The 21,571-nt window shown below is 37.2% G+C and overlaps 1 protein-coding gene across 1 annotated transcript in view; it reads right to left on the bottom strand.

The window, feature by feature from the left end:
- Positions 1–21,571, bottom strand: part of CFAP47 (cilia and flagella associated protein 47) — a 386,437-nt gene that overhangs the window by 81,939 nt on the left and 282,927 nt on the right. Inside the window, exons 56-58 of the mRNA XM_064505814.1 lie at positions 17,349–17,453; positions 12,833–12,989; positions 153–248 (exon numbers count right to left, since the gene is read on the bottom strand). Coding sequence (XP_064361884.1) covers positions 153–248; positions 12,833–12,989; positions 17,349–17,453 — 358 coding nt within the window. The remainder of the gene's footprint in view (positions 1–152; positions 249–12,832; positions 12,990–17,348; positions 17,454–21,571) is intronic.

Genomic DNA, 21,571 nt, shown 5'->3' with positions numbered 1-21,571 from the left:
GACATGGGGCTAATTCTAGTTTCCACAGGAGAAAGATCCATTCAGCATATCACCTGGAAGAGTTCCACTCCTCAAACAGAGAGTCTAGATTTTAAAGACTATAAAAGATCACACCTTGTAAAAATTCAAAGTAAAAACAAGAGATTACAGACCTCGTGTCTGTTTGAGCAGAAGATGGAAAGCAGATTCCTTACGGATGGACTTGGGTAGGACAGATTCACTGAGCTGACAACTGGACTGCTCCTGATCTAAAGAGGAAAAGAAAAAAATGAAACACTTAGGGAAATTCATTTAGAGGTTGAAATTGACTGAACAATTTACCTAGAAAAAGAGCATCATAGACGGATGTTTTTTAAAATATACTTTCAAATGGAAGCTGACAGGGGGTTTTTTTTCCTTCACTTAAAGATATTTTTCTTACTGTGCTGAGGATAAATATAGATATAATATAGAAATCACCTTAAATATCATTAAAATAAAATAGCAAACCATTAAAAAAAAGCCAAAGATTGCATCTTTTCAGTTAAATAATACCAAGGTTACAAAGCAACTGCTAGATACCAAAATCAAAATGGCCAGGAAAGCCCATAGTATTATGAAATGTGTAAGAGAAAGTTTGAAAACAGGGGCTCAGAACCAGTAGTAGTGTAACAGTGGCAGACAACAATAACAACTGCTTTCTTGATGACAAGTTACTCAATCAACCAACAGACTAGTTCATAAAGACAGAGGATTTGAACATTATTTTGATTGTTTTCATGGATTAATGTCAATGTTGTAGATAAATGAAAAATGAGATATGAAAAACTGGTTTGAAGATACGAAAGTTTATAATTATGTAAAAGGGTTTTAGAGCTGTGCAAGCAGCCAAAGGTCTCTAACTCAAAGATTCAACAATGGTAGGAAATATCTTGTAGGAAATATATGTAGCAGTTAACTCCAAGAATCTGAGCCCAATACATAAATCATTGCTGATTAATATGTCATATTAAAGGGCAGTACCACTGAATGATGAACTGCTGAGAATAAGATATGATACACAGGCATGTATCAGACAGCTTGGGAAAGACTGCCAAGTGGGGGTACAGAACAAAATTAAATTTGCTTTGAGGCACAGAACAATGAACCAAGATGTCCAATAAGATGAGAAAAAGCTCTCCTGGAAACACCAACCTTTCTGCCCCTTTTGAGAGGAAAGATGGTCTCATAATTCTTTCACCTCAGGAAGAAGTTTCAGGTTTTGGAAACTAGATTAGTCTAAAAGGTTTTAAAACCCATTTGCAATCTACAGGGGACTACTTAAAGAATAGGGAGACCTTTTCCAAATATCAGAAGCTGAATGCATAAGAAAAGCCTACACACCTATTTTAGTATATCATTAAGACAACTATACTTCCCTGGCATCTTTCTTGGACTGAGATACTGCTATGGCAGAAACCAGGCTGTTGTGAAAGCTTTCCCTAATTTGTCTGGAGGAACTCTTTTCTATTTTTTCTCCATGATGCAAACACCCTGAATACTGCAGATTTCTCTTACTGGAAGGGTTTTGCAGAGGTTACAATATATGTTATTTATTTATTTAGCAAAAAAGTTATTTTCACAGACTTTTCCAACTAATCCCTGTTTTTTTGGTTTTTTTCCCCCCCTTTCCTCTGCTGTAAATTCCACTATATAAAATCAAAAGCATTGGCTTATGCCTCATGGTGTTTCAAAAATGCATTTATCAGACTGAAAGTATACATACATATCACACTTTATTTTTTTCATTGGTGGCTAACATCATGGTTGCAATTATGCCAAAATCAGCACAAAGTATTCTTAGCAATTTTATTCTTAACTGATTATCCACATTCAAAACTGTTTTGAAAATAATAGTATCTTCACTTTCCCATTACTTCAACATTGACTTAAATACTTGCCACAATACTTATGTTCTTAATAATATTGGACAAAACAGTTTGCAAACATTTCATGACACTCATTTAAAGAAGTGGCAATCCCAATTTGGAAATCTCAGTATGGAAATGAGATGGCTGAGCTACTGTGCATGCAACCCTATCTTGGAAATACAGTAAGTTTTAATAATCCTCAATACCAGCTACCTATTTAATATGACTGTGAATGAGCCATTACCAAAAGCCATCTCAAATACTGCCACAGAGATCAGTTTTGGTAACACAGATAATGCTGGATTCCAGAGAAGAACCAATTAACCTTCTTTATCCAATTCCTAACTACCATTGTAGCTTTCATCTTTTATTTGATTATAGCTCTTCAATCTTTGAGGTGAATATCCTATAAAAAAAACAGTTGCACTTTTTTCCTGAAATTTGGAAATACATTTGGCCCACTGAATACATTAATTTAAATTATCCACATCAAATAAAGTAAAGCATTCCAGGTATTAACTAACTGCTAATACTTATGGACAGCTCTTACACAGGTGCACTTTGTGGTCTGCTCTACACTGGAGACTTTGGTAGTATCAATTATATATCTGTTGAGCTGTATCCATAAAATCTTAGTAGAAAAATTACATAGTGGAGTTTACAGAAGAACAACAACATTCAACTTGAAATAGCTAAACTAGTACAAATGCTCACTAAATGATCTGCAGTAGAGTATGCATTGGGAGAAATTCTCTTCTGTCAGATAAACATTACTCCCATGAGAATTCTTAATGTAGCTATAAAAGTTTATGTGAATAAGAGCCTCAAAGTTAGACCCCAGATATGTAAATAAATCCTGGGGAAAAAAACTCATTGCTATTAAATTCAATAAGAAAATATCAGTAAGTTTTAGGAGGCCCAGGATTTCATCGCTTCGTCACAAATTGTTAGATGGTGTGTGGTTTTACCTGTTCTAGACTTACCCAAAATGGAACATTGTTTGAGCTACAATACCATCCAAAACTCACATAAAGAAGCATTTCTTAGGAATAATGCCCTTGGGTTTCACAAAGGTTCAGAAATGAAAATGATAATTTCAGAAATGGGACAGCTATGATGTTTCTCAATTAATTTCTATTTTAATTCCTGAACTGTATTACTTTAAACATAATTTCCTATCTCTCTAGTGCAGAAACTGCCTATGGAATGTTACTTGAAAACAAGACACAGATAACTTCTGAAATCTTTAAAGCATTAAGTAAATTCTACAAACGTTGATTGTTTATTGCTTGTATACTTTAATTGAGATGCTCTATTTCCCTTGTTGCTGCTTTTAACTCTTAAGAAGTGGTACGTGGTCTGAAACACAATATGTAAAAAGCACACTCCATCCAAGGTTCCCCTCCGCCTGCTGACTTGCTACTTCCTGCCAGTTCTCCCTTCCGCTCTCCCTCTGGCCTCCAACAACAGGGGCAGTGAGTGTGATGAGTCCGACACAGGGCTAAATAAAGGAATGCATTCCAGGAATATGCCTCTGTGCTAAAATAATGTGGGTTTTTTTAATTATTAAACTTAGTTTCAAGCTCTGTTCTGAGACAGATTCAAAAACTTGTGTGAGTTTGAGTTACCTGCTGACATTACGGTTATTTCCTACTCTTTGCATTAACATTTTTGAGGAAAATACTTTTTTTTTTCCTTTTTCTTTTTTTTTTCTTTTTTTTTTCTTTTTTTTCTTTTTTTTTTTAGGAATTATTAGGCTGTCACACTCCCTTTGAGGATTAAATTAAGACTGCCATATATCTCAGAGTAAAATTTTTAAGTAAATCAAATGGAAGGTTACTGTTGTTATGGCTAAAGTTACTATCATTCCTAATTAGCTTACACTTTCCCAAGTGTGTAGTTGCTTTGCTACAAGAGATCCAAGGACAAAGACAGACACTTCATGTCAAAACACATAAATAAAGTGTAAAGCATCACAACATGGGTAGGAGATCTCTGTAACTTAGGACCTTAAATGATCTTGAAATATGTTTTGGACACCTCATTAACAAACTGATATAAGCAAAATCAAGAGATTGAAAAGAAGAAAAAAAAATCATAGGGAACTAACAGAAGATCAACTTCATGTCAATCGAAGTTCACTTCTTGGTAGAAAAAATGTACCACAGCAGTTCCTATTACATATTCTTTATACAGCTGAAGCATAGGGTTCATGAAAGTAAACTGTTTTTTGGTCAAACCTGCAGTCTTTAACATATCCTACAGCAGGTGGAAATGGCTGGCACAGCGGAATCCTCAAAGGTGCATCAGAATACTAGTCTTGCATTCATATGTTTATCATTAAGGATAAATAAAAGTAGCTTAAATAAAAAAATAAAATAAAATCTAGTATAATGGGACATCTTCCAAAAGAAACAGTGATATGTAACAAAGCATAGGTGAAATGAATCATTAGGTTTCCTTATAATTTTCTGGAACCAGGTCAAAAAAAAAAAAAAAAAAAAAAAAAAAAAGGTACTAGAAGCAATGTATTCATTTCAGGATTATTTTCTAACCTGACTGCTTAGTCTGTGAGATGGCAAATTCATTCTTAATGTTGCAAAAAACAGGTTAATCAGCCAAACAGTGCGCAAACATATCTGTACTGCTATGGTACCTACAGTTTTTGAGTTAGTATATTAAAATATTATTTGCTTCCTTTCCAGGTAAATAAAGTCTTGGTAACATTAAAGTTCAACTAAATTTATATGCTGTTATGGAAATTATTTTCCAGGACATGTAAGGACTAGAAATACTACACTGAACTGCTGCATCCATGACATTGCTTCTAAGACTAGATTTCTCTTCCTCTGAAAAGAATGAAATAAGAATTATGGTAAATATTTCTAGAGAGAGCAAACAACAGCATGTGCAACTGCTTCTGAAGACAACTCGAGTACATAATGCAACCAACTTACTGTGATTAAAAACAAGCAAACATTACTTACAGGTCACCAGTGGCAACCGCATTAGAAAATTAGCATTACAAATTAACCAGATTAACAAATTCAAAACATATTTTAGAGGACAAGTATGATCTTAGTTCCATAAAGATCACAGTAGAAAATTTATCTTCTCAGAGAAAACTTTTAATAATTCCACTGCAGATCACAGAATATTAGATCATCATCATGTCAGGTCTACTGATGTATAAGGAAAAATGAAGACTGGAAACTTCTGATGCATAAAAGCCAACATTAGTCTTTCATTGTCTAAGCCAGTTGACTGTGCACTGTCTCTATTATTGAAAATCTCCCTAAGACAAGTTAATGTTCTGTAGTTAAAAAGATAACTATGTTTTCATTAAAATATTTAAACAAGGCAGCTTCTGCAAATTTAAGATAGTCTATCAGAATATTACATTTTAGTAGTTTTTAGTACTCACATTTAAGCTCCGTAAATCATTTTTGTTAGGATTATATTGTGGAGAGGTTTGGTTATTCTTTCCTTTTTTTTTTCCCCCCCCCTCAATAGCACATTAGATCAGCATTTTTACAAATAGTACTTAATAGTATTAGAGTACTAAGCTATGCTATCTGGCACTGGATTTATGCTCAACAAGCCAAGCAGCTTGCTTTTCATAATTGCTCCAGTTGCTGTACAAATCAGAAAGCCAGCTTACATTTTACACTAGAATAAACCATGCTGCCCTCTATGAGGTGAAATGGGAAACTTCATGTCACACATGTAATGCACACCTTCTACACTTCATGAAATGCTGTAACCAATTAAATCCTGATCAAATAAGGCTGGCTGCACAGCTAGTACTTCCCATTGCTTCTGTAAGTGTCTGGGCTAGGATAAATTAAGACAAAGGGGAGATGGAATGAAAAGGGGAAAATACAAAGGGTTAACATTTTACAAGGAAAAATACATTATTTATTGTTACTTAAAATGTGTAAGTTTACTGTATCTTCAGCTGTCCCATGGCTGACAAGTTGAAGAACAAGAGCAATCAGAAAAAGAAATATTCCAACAATTTATCAAGGTCCCTCTGGACTGAAGCTCTGCTGTTCATCATGTCAGCCACTCCCCCTAATTTACATTGCATTCTGTATCATCATCCATGTTGTTAATAGAGATCTTGAACAATATGGGCCACAGTACTGACCCTAGGGTCACCCTACTACACTCATTATGAACCAGCAGCTGACTGTCAAGCTGATGATCACTACCCTTTGGAACTGATGGTCCAGCCAAGTTTCCAACCCACACAACAGTCTGTTATAAAGCCCATGCTTCCTTAGCTTCCAAACTGGAATATTACAATAAATAGTGACAAAAGTCTTACTAAATCATGGTATATTACATCCAATTCTCCCCCATCATCTGCATAACCAGTCATTTCCTTGTAGGAGGCAGTCAGGTTAGTGAATCACGATTTGCCCTCAGTGAATCCATCTGATTGCTTCTGATTACCTTCTTGACCATCATGTGCTTGGAAATGGACTGCAAGAAGATGTGCAATCCATGGCATGGACTGCAAGAGGATGTGCTCCATTATCCTAGCAGGGATTGAGGGGAGGCTGCCCTTCCTACTACTCCATACATCTTGTTTCTAGCATTTTTTAAAGAAGGGAATAGTCCAGCTGTTTTTCAGTCATCAGGGACATCTCTTGATCACCACGAATTTTCAGAGGACAGACCACAGCCTCACAATCACACTGGTCAATGCTTTTATCAGCCTGTGTGAATTTCATCTAGTTATATGGATTTGAATACATGCAGCTACTTCTAAGTAGTTCACAGCCCATTGTTCCCTCAGGAGCTGCCCATCTCCCTTTCAAACCATACCAGTATATGCTGGTTTGGGAGCAGGTTTTGCCTGATATCAAGGCAAAAAAAGGTGTTGATCACTTCAGCCTTTTCTGCGTTGTCTGCCACAAGTTGATTCCCCACATCTATTAATTTACCCATATTTTCCCCGAACTTCCTTATGCACCTAGCATAGCTGTGGAACCCCTTCTTGTGATCCTATACCCTGTGCTAGTCTTAGCTCCAGCTGGGCTTTGGCCTTCCTGATTTTCTGCTAAGTACACTCACAGTGCCTTTATATTCTTCTTTTGTTACCTCTCCTTGTTTCCACCTCTTTGACGTGTAGTCCAGGGAATATGGTATTACTGCCACTGCAAATAACAGGCCGCGAGGCTTTATATTAACTCAATAGTGCAACGCTTCAGGAGTTGACACACCTTGATCAGACTTGACTTGAGCTTGTTTTAGCTGTAACAGTAAATTCCCCAACTGTCCAATTGCTAGCTGTTGCCTAATTTGTTTTTAGCTTCAGCTTAGTTTTGTGCAATTTTGTGGCTTTACCAGAAAGAAATCATACCATATACAGTAAAGATCTAACAAAATTAAGGGGCCTCTGTGGAACAAACCTTTTGGAAACATATAAAAAATAAGCTCAAGCAGATCCAAGACTGAGAAGGAAGAAACTGGCATCATCAACATCTCTTTTCCAGTGAAGAACCTGTGATGCTGATGACTCTCTGTGATAATGCACTGGGAAGAGTGAGCATAACACCAGAGAAAAAATACCAGGTAGATATGAGGAATTTTGTGTATATCAGTTATCAGCAATTAGTATTAATTGAATAATTTGGACTAAAAGTATTAGTGGTCAGGGCCTTGAATGCACCAACATTGACCAGCCAATAAATATCCTTCTCTGAAATTCTCTTCAACCTCTTCTCCACACCCAGGAATTTAGCTGCCTGTGTTCAAGATCAGCTCTTATCTAGTGGAGCTGTGTAAACTTTTATCAGATTTCTGTGGAAACAGCTAATCTGTGAATGAGATGCCTCTACTGGAGGCTCTACTGGAGCCTCTATTTACTGGCTTGGGAGTTGCACTGAAGCTCAGGCAAGGACCTGAGCTATGTCATGGGTATGCTGTGTCTGGCCACATACCCTGCCAAACCTAGCTGCTGGCTTGATCTCAGACTTGCCTTCTAAGTGTGGACTTGGCTTACAATCAACAGACCGTTGGCTGAAACTGGTTATTGCCATCCAACCTGCTCTGCTCTTCTTGTTTGGGTACTGTGGGACTGCACCCCTTGTTGAAAGGTCCCTGTCAGCCTTGCTGTCATCATTTGCTCCTGTCCCTCCTTTTTTTGTGGAGCAGTCCACTCTTGGTGCTCCCTGACAGCTAATATCATTGTAACTGGAGTAATACTATCTCATCATTTTTATTTTCATTAGACTAAAGACTTTGATTAAACTATTAATAAATCCTTATCTCTGTATATAAGGTGAGTTTCTTTAGCCCACATATGTTGCACAGGGTATAATGAAATATATTCTTCCTTTTTCTATATTAGTTTATTGAGAAGGTCTCTGCTTAGCAAAATGGGTCTTCTGCTGAAATTCTCAGTCTTCCTAAATAATGAGATGATTCACTCTTGAGCTCTTCAGATGTTCCGATGATCATCCATGAAGACCGGGAGTGGGGGACTTCTGCTAGTTGTTTGTACAATCTCCCATCCACCTTCTCCTCTTGGTTTGGCAGTTTACAACAGACCTCTACCACTATGCACCTTACACCTGTGATCTTGACCATGAGTATCCCAATCTCTGTATCTCTGGTTGCAGACGAGGGCTCTACACAGTAAAGGAGCACCTTAAAAAAGAGCATGACCTCCCCTCCTCTTCTTTGCTTTTCTTAATAGCATGCACCCATCCATGACTATCTTTCAATTGTGCACACTATCCCACTGAGTCTTCATGATTCTGATCACACTGCAGCCTTGCAACTGTCCTGGTCTTGCAGTTCTTCCTGTTTGTTGCTCAAACTCTGTGCATTAGTGTACATATATTGAAGGAAAGCCTCCATATGCCCTTCACCTCATCCCCAGAGCCTTCTAATCAACTTTAATTTGCTCAAGGTTTCCCTGGCTATATGGGAAGTGTACATCCACGTACACCCACATGAATGAAAAGCAAAGGTGTAGTAGCTTGGAGGTCAGATGAGCCTTCGTAATCTTCTCTGCAGTGTCTCAGATTTGAGCTCCAGGCAAGCAACAAACTTCCTGAGACGATAGGTCCATACAGAAGATGCGAGCCTTTGTCTCATGGAGGAAGAACTCTTCAACCACTGACACTCATTTCCTCCTCTTGATAATGCTGGTTCTAATCAGAAGACCTGAGACGTTCAGCCCCAGTGCTTCCCCCAGTGAAACTTTTTCTTCCTCCTCTGTTCCAGGGTCCTGAACATATTCTCTAGAGGAGCAGTTGCAAGTGGGAATGGAGACTTCTCCATTGCTTAGAGTCTGTGTTTTCTTGCTGCTTTTGTCTTGTTTTGGTCGCATCAAATTTCTCACTCTTGGAGGAGTTTGGCTTTTGCTTCTGCAGAGTCTCCGCAAAGATCTTGTCAATCTCTTTTTCATCAACCTGACGGAACAAAGCTCCTCTGTTTCGCACCACAGAAAGTCAGAGTACACATCCAACTGGTGAAGTTACCAGTTAGTGGGGTCATCCATGGCCCAGTGCCAGAGCTAAACCTCAAGAACTCCCTGCAGCCTGAGACCTGGATTGCAGTATTCACCTTCGAGACTTCCATCTGGATAGAGGCTGTCCAAAAATAGTGATTGCACCACCCAGGCAGGACAGCTGGTCCTACAGTGTGTTGTTATCATTTGCAGGTCCTCTTCTATTACGAGCAGCACTTTTCACCCCTGTGTGTACACACTGAATACCAACTGCGTATCAACTGCCCTGTTACTGTTTACATACCTAGTCTGCAATGCACCTTGTCACTTAAAGTTGCCTAGGTGCCAGGTAGGAAGCTGGACACTGCAAGATCTCCAGCTCAGCACAGAACTTCTGGCACTGCCTCTGAGATCTTGGCCATGATTTACCTAGCTTATAAACAGTGGATCCATTGCATGCTGTTGCCTCCTTCACTGTTGTCCAGAAAAGGACATCAGAAGAAACTAAGAAGTGGTCTAATGATTTAAGAATGGAACTCTATTTTGTAACAGTCATGAATGAAAATACTTTAATGGTTAAACATGGAAAACTCCATTAAATTTTGCCAAGAAAATACTCTTGACAAGTCCCCATTAGGGAATAGAATCCCCAGAATCCCCCATTATGAAGTGTTTATGCAGCTGAAATCTATGGCAAAGGTCAACAGACAGAAGAACCATGGGGTGGTTTTACAGGGACATAGCACAGTTTTGGGAGAGGAGATAAGAAATAGATCAGTGGAAACACAAGCAGTCAACACAGATTACAGTGAAAAGGTACCCCCTGACTACTGCAGCCCTTTATATTGAACCTGAGTTGAGAGATTACTGCTCTATCCCCCCAATCATTCTTCATCCCTTGAATCATTCCCCACATGGGTCCTAGCTATCCATGTCCCTGAGGACTCCCAATTTCTATAATACCTTAAAAGAAGCTAAGCAACTTTCTTCTTTTCCTTGCTAAACATTAAATCCCAAGAGTCTTATCTCAGTCAGTTACTGTTGAACCCAGGGGAGGCTTGAAGTCTTTTTTCCAGCAAGAACAGAGAAACAGCAAGTCTTCATTTAGTTAAAAAAAAAAAAAAAAAAAAAAAAAAAAAAGAGGTAACACAAAAGCATTTGGTATTAACCAAACTAAAGATTTCAGATCCACCATTTGTAAGCCAAGAAAAATCTTTTTAATATCTGTATTTGTCCTGATATGTAGAAGAGTTTCCCTGAAAAACATAAAGCAAAATAACAGTTTTTCCCCTCAGATTCCCAAATGTTTTACACATGTAGGAGTCTAATCTGCATTTCCTGTTTGAAACTCAAAGATACAGTGAGATATCTGCTGTTATGACTTAGAAAAGTAGCCCATCACCCATCACAAGAATTTATTCTGCATTACTCTTCTGTGTATTGGGTGACTTCAACCTGTCTTTAAACACTCCATTTACCAGGTAACGTTAGCAATCAAACACACTCCATTTACCAGATAGCTAAAGCAATCAAACATACCAAAAGGTCTTATATATGAACACCAACATGATGACACAATTAATTAGTAATCTCCATAAATCACCAGCAGAGTTTCAGCAGGAACAATGTTATGACCAAATAAGCCTTGACCTTAGGAACTGTTCAGCATCCTCAAAAAATTTTTTACAGACTACAAGATTTGTTAACTATGGCTTCTATCACTAATACTATAAAGTGACTTAAACGGAAGCTTCAGGCAGGCTAGACAAATAAGGTCCTGAGTTCACGCATGGCATCATTCTGTCAGATGCTTGGCACTTTAGGCCAACCTGGAAAAAGACCTAGGCATGAGTTTAAAATCAATCATCTGTTTTGCCCCACAGCTATAAACATTTTTTTTCCCTTGCAGAAGTTTTAAGGAAATTCAGTGGTTATGAATACAATATCAATAGAAATATCATAAGTTATCCATCTGAAGAAGCTGCAATACATTGCCAGGATAACTCAATTCAGGTTTATAGCACCATATTCAACTGTTTTTGAACACTGATGAAAAGACCTGTCAATTACAAAGACATAGGCTGAACTGTATATCTTGGTTTTGATTTGACCAACAACAAAGACAAATTACTGTTGTAAGTTTAACGACCTTCTTAAAAAAAAAATGAGTCAACACTTAAGACAGCTAAACTTTTCTGTTTTGTAATAGCTGGAATTTTCCCCATTCCCTTCTAGTTTCTAAGCTGTCATTCTAGCTGATGGTCAATTTAATTTTCCTCACTCAAGTCTATTCCAAATGATGTTTCAAAATGTTTCACACTAATTCTCAAGACACCCCTGAGAAGCTTTTGTTCTCAGAATCAAGGTTGAAATAAAAATGCTTACTGAGGTAAGCACTGTAAGAGGCAATCAGATATCTATGACTACCATTACAGGGAGACCATACATGGTGGTAACATCCTACAAGAATTTACTTCACTAGCAGACTGAAGAACTGCTCCACAATTTTTCAAGCTCGAGTTTTGCAAGTTTGTATATTTCCAATTCATATCTCAGAAGCTGTAATTTATTCAAAAGCATGAATTCATTACAACAAATAGACATGAATCAACGCTTTTAAAATACACACTTCTTCACTTATTCTATACACCATAAACCCCAAATCACAGCATGACAGTGTGAACCTGGCTTAAAACTTATCTTGGCACAGGTTTGATTTTGCAGATGACTTTTATGTCTTTGCTGCATCCATGGCAGGTCAGTGTTAGGGGCTGCTGAAAGCCATATCTTGAATTTTTGCTACACTTAGGTGCCAGAAAATGCTTTAGTCCTTCTTTACTGATGCTATATGTTATGCTGGACTAGGTGGAGTTTCAAAGAGCTTTCTAAAGCTGTTTCACTGAAAGTGAAATTTATGCTGTTTCACTGAGTAAATTTCAGTCATCAAGGAGAATCTAGGGCTTTGAACTTGATTTCTACATCATTTATGAAATCTCAGTATGGACAACGATTTGGAGATCTTTAGTATTTCTAGATTTTACACTATTTTTGCAGTATGTTTGAAAATATTGGTGAAACATACTTGCTTGGAAGGTCAGCCAGAAATAACTTGAAAAGCTTTGTTCTTATTAGCTTCTTTAACTATCTATAAGCTGATAAAATAATATACATATACTCTATATATACAGGATAATATATACTATTGCCTAAAGGCTACAGTACAGTCCACAATCACAAACCAGCTGCCTGTATGCATGAGGCTGGTATGACCTAATTCGTGTACTGTATACAGGTCTGTGTTATTTCTTAACTCCCACAGCACAGTCTCTGGAGCTTTCCAGGGTGAATGTGAAGGATACACAATGTCTCGGTTGTCAATATCTGGAAAGAGGCAAATGTAACCATACAACTATCCAACTCACATTTTTAATGCCACTCAAGGCACTTATGTTCCTCTAAAAATAAAATACTGTACCTGTTAGCTCTACATCTATCAATACATTTTCAGGAGCTGGATTTCTGAAGGATATGATCACAGAAGAATGCTGATCAATGCATGTACTTATGCTAGTTGGTTCCATCAGCTGAGGAAGAAGACCAATTCCAGAAAGGTAAAATATCCACTCTTTCAGCTGTAGATAAAAAAGTATGTCATTATATATTATTTGACAAGTCACACCTGTGCAACTGCCTACTTGCATCTTCCTGGTGTTCTTTGTTTTCTGTTGTAAGTGAAGTGCTGTTTAACACTTCCTTTCTGTCTTCTTCCCTCAAGCTATTATGTTACCAGTATTTATGTCTGGGAAACAACAGTCTCAAAGTGTCAGGCTTTTTATATGGGAGTTTGGGAGATATTCCTCTTTGCATTTAACTTCCGTGCTACTCAGAGCATCTGTGTAGCTATTCACAGCTGCCAGTGTAGTGAATGAACAGATGTAGGTGATAGCAAGAGGGCTATCGAAAGCATATATATTAAAACTTGCAAACAGATGAGGTGAGAAGAAATCTTCTTCAGAAGATCAAGGTGAATAATTCATTGAGGGGAAAGCAATAGAATCACCAAAAAGCTAAAGTTATTACTCCAAACATAAGAAAGAACTTTAATGAAAAAAATATATACAGAAGAATCAAGAAGCCAGGAAAGAACTAGTGGATATAGAGTATCACCATACTGCAGCAGGGGGAAATAGAGGTAATTAAGCTAAATGTGTTAATGTTGATCAATTTTTCACCGTGACAGCAAAGAGTTGCCTGCCCCAGATTTAATCTTGTAAGATAATTTTAAGAGCAATGTTAATAATGCCACTCATTATGGAAGTTTTAAAGGTGAATAAGCAGGAAAGGTGAATAGCAAAGGTAAAGGTACCACCATTATTTTAAGGAAAATGTTTAATGATACATACATTCACACTGCTGGCTTTAAATGAAATAATAAACATACAAACTAAAATCTGAGGCTCATTCTGCTCAAAATGACCCATTCCTCAGCTTTTTTCACTGTCACACAAAATGTATGCACCATAAGGAGAGTAGAAACTAATAAATAAAAACTGAAACATTATTGCCCTTATCTGCAATACTGGATTTAATTCTGAGTAACCCGTCTGCAAAAAAAATAAGGAAAATCTGTAACAGAGAGGGTTCAAAATCTAACAAGAAATCCAGAAATACTTACTGTTAAATGTGACTAAAACATTGAGCCTTCTAAGTATAAAAAGGGATGAATAAAATGGGACATTCTACATCTTCAGAAAATAGCTTTGGATGGCAAGATTGCATGCCTTTATCATCATTTTATAGAGAGACATTGAATGCAACAAGGAAAAGGACATTTTAATCTTGCTGAAGGTAATTTGTTGGTAAGAGTCATCCGAGGCTACAGGATTTTAATAGAATCTTAAAAAGAAGGAAGAAATGTTTCTATACTGATGCAGCAACTACCCAATGCTAAAAGTTGGAATATAAAAATAAAGCCTATGTTTTGTTTAGACAGCAATATAAATCTCCTTTGCTGTGGGGAGTTCTCCATTACTCAAACTAACAAAAATTAAAAAGCATTTCCCTTTATAAATTACATTTTATTTGGTTATTGCTGACTTAAATGTAACATACATCCAGTTCATGGTACTGATACATAAGCAAGAAGCTAGCATTGCACACTACTCAAACTGACTGCAAGCCAAACACTGCTGCTACACAAGACTTTGTAACAACGCAGGACTTCAGTGAAGCACCTTTGCACACTACTCAAACTGACTGCAAGCCAAACACTGCTGCTACACAAGACTTTGTAACAACGCAGGACTTCAGTGAAGCACCTTTGCCATCATAGTCAACAAGACGCTGCCCAGCGGTTGCCAAGCCAGCATGCCCTAGCATTTGTGTACCTGGCTCATGCCCTTCCTTACTACATCTGCCTCAAATAATTAAATATATACAAAGGGCTGAGCACGCTATCCAGGCTTCTTTTAAGGAACTGGAACACAGGCATTAGGATACCAGAAGACCATGTTTCCAGAAAGCAAGATGTACGCATTATGAATAGTCTACACTGACTTGTTAATGATACTTAGTGCTGGCTTACAAACAACAGTAACAGTAACCAAACAAAATTACTTGCAAAAGCCTTAATACAGGGGTTACAAGGAGAACATAATCTAAAACTACTTTCAACATCCACTGTAAATATGTGTGAACCACCTCTCTGTGTGCTCACAGCAAGTAATTTTACATGGGGGTGAAGTGCAGGAGTATAGGGGGGGAGGAATACATTCATACTATTTGTGGGTGAACTGTACACATCGAGTTTGAGCTTTGCTGCTGAAGGCTCAAGTTCTTGTTCTGCAAATGGAAAAGGCTGTGGTTTTCAACTGATTTTTTATGTTTAACAAGCAGGGACATTTTGAACCCCATTGTTTCAAGTACACCTTCAAAAAAAAACCACTCTGACATTCTGTCAAACTGAGCAGCTAAAAAAAACAAACAAAATTAGAGGTCAGTTTGGAAAATAAAACAATCGAAACAAGAAATTCTATATATTGTAATGCAGGTCTGCCTGTCTGTGAAGTCCAGTTACTGTTTGTTCTCTACTGACCCAGTATGGGATGCTGCTAAAGACCATGTACACTCGATGCAAGAAATCAAGAGGAAAAGGAGATTAAAAACCAACAAACCCCTAAAGCAAATAATAAAAGATAGAATCTAATATAAGGCCTAGCTTCTCTCCAGTATTACTTAGTACTATTAAACTCACTCTGTTACACAGGGACTCTACTGATATGGTAGGAGAATAAGATAATAGAAACATATTAGAACTCTGGATGTGGGTTATGTTCAGGCTGACATTTCAGTTATGCTGTCCCAACAAAGTTAATTTCAGATTTCACAAACTATAGTAAAGTGATTAGAGCTAAACTCAGATGCTCCCTGTGAAGAGCTCTTCGTGCAGCTTCAAAACAGAAACAAATGAAGCTGATAATAGAGCAGTTTCTTTCAATTCATCAAAGAGGCACAATCAGAAACAGTTAAGACTTATGCTATAAGTGCTGTCATTAACTGATTTTAGGTTAGTCAGCTACTCAGCTATCAGATGGCTTAAAGTGTCTTTTCAGATACATATAATCAGAAAAACCAAGGGAGGGAAATCAATTTTTTTTTTTTTTTTTTTTAGGTTAAAAGTTGTTTGAGGCTTCCACTACTGGTGAGAAACACTCTTCAAGTCTTCATCAAAAAGCGCTGTTATGCTATGTCTGTGCAAATATTCACTGTCAGTTATCAGTATAACAGCTAGCACATTGAAATAGTCTGGGATGAATTTGGTGAGTATTGTAGCAGTGAAAATGAATGGAAATTTACAAAATTCAAAAGACCCAGGCATAAAAAGGGGCACCGAAAAATTACAAAGATTATATCAGTATCTTGAAAAGATTCAGGAGATCTGGACAAAACTACTAGAAGGATGGGATAGTGACTAAAGTTCACTAGAGATGAAAACTTGGAGATCTGCCTTTATTTGACAAGAGATGCACTGGATGACAAAATTCAGATGGCAGGGCTCAATTTGTCCCTGAAAGGTTTACGTGAATTATTTAGTTATTTTATTGCTTCTCTTTTTGGTGAAGAATTATTTCTTTAATTTATAGATATGACTTCTGTTTACTGTTAGAATTCAGACAAGACAATGGCAATGATTCTTGAACTAGCCTTGGACATATATTATTCATATCAGAACTGCTGGCTCACGGTGTTTATCCTTAATAAATATTTAAGAGAAGGGATTCTGAAAAAACATGTTGTGCTAACACTGCCCACAAATAATGTATGTTAGACATACATTATCAGGCAAAAAATTGTGACATCACTTCCTTAAATTTTTCCATCATATAAAAGAACATTTGCTTTGGTAGAATTACTTAGAATGTTACTGAAAACTTTTTGTAGCATTCCAGCAGTAATTCACAGGTCAGCAGTCCATTAGAATATCTGACAGTCCAACAAGAATGAAGAGAGGGAACTGCACAGAAATAGAATACTTCCTTCAACCACAGCTCATGTAATGAAATAATGACATTTACACCCTATTATCAGTTTTTCTTTTTGTGCCCACTTGAAATTTTTAGTTAGCTAGCAGGTCATGTTGATGACTCATGTTTCTTTATTTAGTGTTTCTCATTAAAAATTAGGAAAAAAAGTCAAAAAATCTAAAATGTTCAAAGTAAATATCATTTTCAGTACCAAAATCAATAAATATTAATTACTTGTTCTCACTCCTAGTCAATATTATTTTCTTTTAATACTGTAAATAAAATAAATTATATGTAAAGTTAAAACAAATTATAACTTATGAACATCTTTGCATTTGCTCTTTCATTACGGATCCAGCAATTAAATTTCAACTTCTCCTTCAGACTTAAAGCCTTATTTACACACTGGTCAAAAGTATTATCTAATCTGAATTCTAGGTGTTTTGGACAGCAAATACAGTATCATACCTGCAAACATTTGAAGGTTATTGATGCCTTGTGTTTGCCTCTTCCAAGGGCAGACGGACAGAATTGCACAGGTACTTCTGTGGTGGAACGAGGAGCAACAATCAGCTGTACAAATACAAAAGTAAAGCAGAGGGAGGGCAGAATCAATCTTTTTTTGTGAGTCAGTTTCTTTTCTGTGCTTATATCGGCAGTGTTGACATTTATGTGATTAATGTCTTCCACCAGACACATTTTCCACTCGCAGCATGCATGGGCCACTAAGGCAGCAAGGCTATTGCAGCAAACAGTCTTAGCAGCAGTCACAGCACGTTCATTCCCCAGAAGCGACTGAGCTAGTGTTAGTGACTGCTCCAAGGAGATGGGCAGTGGCTCTCCCAAACAGCAGTGGAATGAGGCTTTTGTGTCTGATCAGATTGACGATACCAAAAGGTTATCACATTCACCTCAAAAGAAATAAATGGGCTTACAGGGGAGAGAGGTGGTCGGTGTAAATAAACAAGTGTTTATTTCTCCTTCTGATTACCTTTCTATAAACTAACGCTGTAAATGATGTTGCCAGAGTTTTCTCTTCTTCTGAACTGCACTGCTTGAGTCACAGTTGCACAGGGAAAAGTACAGTAGCTGACTACACTGGGGTCATGAAGAACTAGATGAGCAGTGAAAGAGGACACTTCTGAATAATACAAATGCCTACAAATAGACTGAATAATCAGCTAGAATCACTGAATTCACAATTTCTGTGCCTGTTTTTTAAATAAATAATAGGCTTTTAATATCATATCTATGTTTAAGCAATGCTTCCATGTACGAAGATATGAACAACATTGGAATTACGGGCACTCCCGCTGTATTTTATAAAATGTTATATAAATTATAACCTAAAGTTCAAAATATCACCTTATAACAGCTGGCACTGACAAGCCCCTTTATAAAGGAAATATCAGCCCTGGCAGAATGGGCTGCTAACAGGCAGGGAAGGAGGGTTATTAAAGCATTCATTGCTGTTTACTACATGTACTGGTTGCACAAGCCCAGGGTGCACCAGCAGCCTCTGCAGCCTCTTCGTGCTGGGGTTTGGCTGCCCGATGCAGGCTCGGCCCAGGGCTCCTGAAGGCTGGAGCTAACTGGCGGGGCCGCCCAGGGCAGGGCCTCCTCCTCGGACCTGTCCTGCAGCGCCTGGAGGTGGCGAGCAGAGCAGGGACACCGGCCAGAGACTGCAACCGGGGCCGTCATGGGGCTTTACCGCACTGCTGCCCTACCTTCACTTCATCATCTCTTATGTCATGTAGGTGGGTGACAACTTGAAGGAACATTTGCCACCAGCAGGCAACTGCCACAGTCCGATGCTTGTCACCTTTGCAAGTCTTCTCTACCACCCAGAATAACTGGCCTGAAGGAAAGTTGCCTCCCACATGCCATGCTCATTCCCGTCTGCCTCACTAAGGGAAGGGATAGGGATCCAGAGTTCATTTAGCTGTTCATCATCTGAAAAAAAGCCTGAATAGCTCATTTCTCTTAGTGAGTTACTATGCATGTTCAATATCCAGAGGCCTGTTTTCAAAATGTGAAATTTTTAGTTTCATTTGCAGCTTAGTTCCTCTCTACCTACTACTATCCAACCAGCTTTGCACAGCACTTATCAAAGGGGGACTTAGAAACAGAAAAAACCTCTAATGAGCATCCCCCCCCAAATGCTTTTGAAGAAAGTGAAAAAGCAAGATAATGGCACGTTGTCTCACTATAAGAATACAAGATTAAGTTAAAAGAAAAATTTCTAAACAATAATTTCACTAAATAAGGGTTCTATGTTATTTGAAAAAACAACTCTCTCATAAAAATGAAAACAGACTGGAATTCCGTTTTCAGTGAGCGTTAGCTGACATATTATCATCGCACAGAAAATGTACTGCAACAATGAATCCAAATAATCTGCATGGTGGAGTCACCATAACCCACCAGACTGCCTGTTCTCAAAGCATAAAAGGTTTTTACTTTTGACATTATAGATCTTTTTAAAAAATTGATTTTATATCGTGCAGTATGAGGTTCTACTATATCCAGAAAGTAATGTGATTTGACATAAAGAGCTAGACAAAAGAAAACCATTTTCTACTGAAAACTAAATTGCTTTAAAAACTAAAATGGAGAAATAACTCAAACACATTTAAACAAGGTGCCACAACCACTCAGTAAAATATACTGAAGTCAACCCATCCCCTGCCTTTCATTTTGTTTACACAAACAAGTGTCTGCTAAGATACTCACATCAAAGGAAACCAGTAGCTGCTTATTATAAATCCAATAAAGCAGGGAAATTTATCATTAAATCTCGGTTTATTCTCTACTCCACGTGAAACAATACACTCAGCCATTAACAAACTAATACAGCTTGCACATAGTGACTTTGAGACTGCACTCTCTTCTGCCAACCTTTCTTTATCAAGTTATTTTTCCTCAGTAAAAACTGTGTTTCATAGCTGATTAGGATGGAAGACAATATTTTCAAGAGCTTCATGAAAAGTCTGGTTTTAAGCTGTGAGAGTTACAAGCTGAAAACGAAGTGAAAGCATGTTTATTCTTAGCAATAGAGATGATCCCCATGTAAGTTTTTTTTTTTAATACATGTAAGTTGCATCATAAATATGGGTGAATAAATATAATCACACACATATAAAATGTGTGTGCATGTATTTATATATTAAGAGGGAGAGAAGTAAGTTGGGGAATACAGCATTACTGATTATTGAGAATATTCATCTGTTAAATGCTGGACATGAACCCTTCTCTACTAGAGACAGCTCTGCTTAGGGAAAGAACCAAAACCTCTGTCCCCCAGAAACAGGTACTCCTCAACAATCTAATCAAAAACAACTGAGAAATTCTGCAGCAAATCTCAAGAGTTCACTTCTCTGCCAACGTTTAGAGAATTTGGCAACATTTTTAAAGACGTATTAGTCAACATGTACAATGTAATGTTGACAAGAAGGGAAACAAAAATTAGGTGTAGCTCATTTAAAGAAAAATTAAAAATATAAAAATCCAAATCACATCAAAGGAAATCCTAAATTAATGTTCCTTAATAACTTTTATCAAGTTTTTGAAAGAAAATCAAGATGCTATATCTCATTGTAGGTTGTTTTAGGCCTTAATTACAAAGCTCTAACAAGATGCATCTCATTTTCTCACTTTCATCAGTTACAAAGAACTTAAGGGAGATGCTTCCAATTTATATGAAGCTGACTTAAAGCCTTCAAATTTCATTCACAGATCCCAAAATTTTGGGAATAGTTGAGAGTTATTCTTCTGGATCTCAGGAAAGCCTCTTATTAATGATGTCAGCACTTGAAATTTAATCAAAATTGTAAAAAAGAATCCCTTGTCATATTTCAGAAATTGGAAAGGCAAAGACATAATAATTGCAATAAATATGGTATTCAGATTTGTTTAAATTTTGAAATACTAGTCAAAATTTTGGTTAGCATTATAGGCAATTAATCTCTAGGAAGGGTAACTTTTTCTCTTATCTCTCTATTGTATCTGGTTCATCTAACATAGCGTAGCAACTGATAATATCCTCAGTTGATAGCCTGACTGATAGCCAAATATTTTCAACAGTTCTACATCTGAGATGACATAACAATAAATAAGTAGAATTATATGAAATATTTAAACTTACTGATTTAGAATATTTAGAATATTTTAAAATGACTACTAATTCTCTTCAAACATTGCCCATCCTTGACTGGCAATCCCATCTTTGATTTACTGTTCTAATCATTTACTTTTTATTGTTGCATTTAGCTGTTCTTTCATCTAAGAATCCCTCAAATTAGCTCAGCCTCAGATTTTTCCTGTTGACAAGAAAGCATATTTCCTTTAAAGAGAGAAGAAAACATGAATAATTAAGAAAGGAGACTTCTTCAACATATCACAGAGAGGTTGAAGCAGGATCAGAAGTAAAAAGATCTGGACAGTATAATCTATTTATGCATGAATGTAAACTGCTATCTGAAACACAGGTTACCGTCCATAAGAAAAAGCAGTAATCTCTTGGAAGTTCAATGTAGTGTTGTATGGAGGGATTCAACCTAGGATGCAACACAGTCCAAGGCAAAAGCAAGTATTTAAACCCCAACCCCTGCCTTTGGGAAAGAGATCACATTAGTTCTCCAAACATAGGTCCACACTGGGAGAAAATGAGTTGAAAAGGGGATAGATCCACA

Source organism: Dromaius novaehollandiae, chromosome 1 (assembly GCF_036370855.1).
Source record: "Dromaius novaehollandiae isolate bDroNov1 chromosome 1, bDroNov1.hap1, whole genome shotgun sequence".
Taxonomy (NCBI): Eukaryota; Metazoa; Chordata; class Aves; order Casuariiformes; family Dromaiidae; genus Dromaius; species Dromaius novaehollandiae.
The sequence above is the reverse complement of the archived record's forward strand: the minus strand, read 5'-3'. Positions and strand labels throughout refer to the sequence as shown.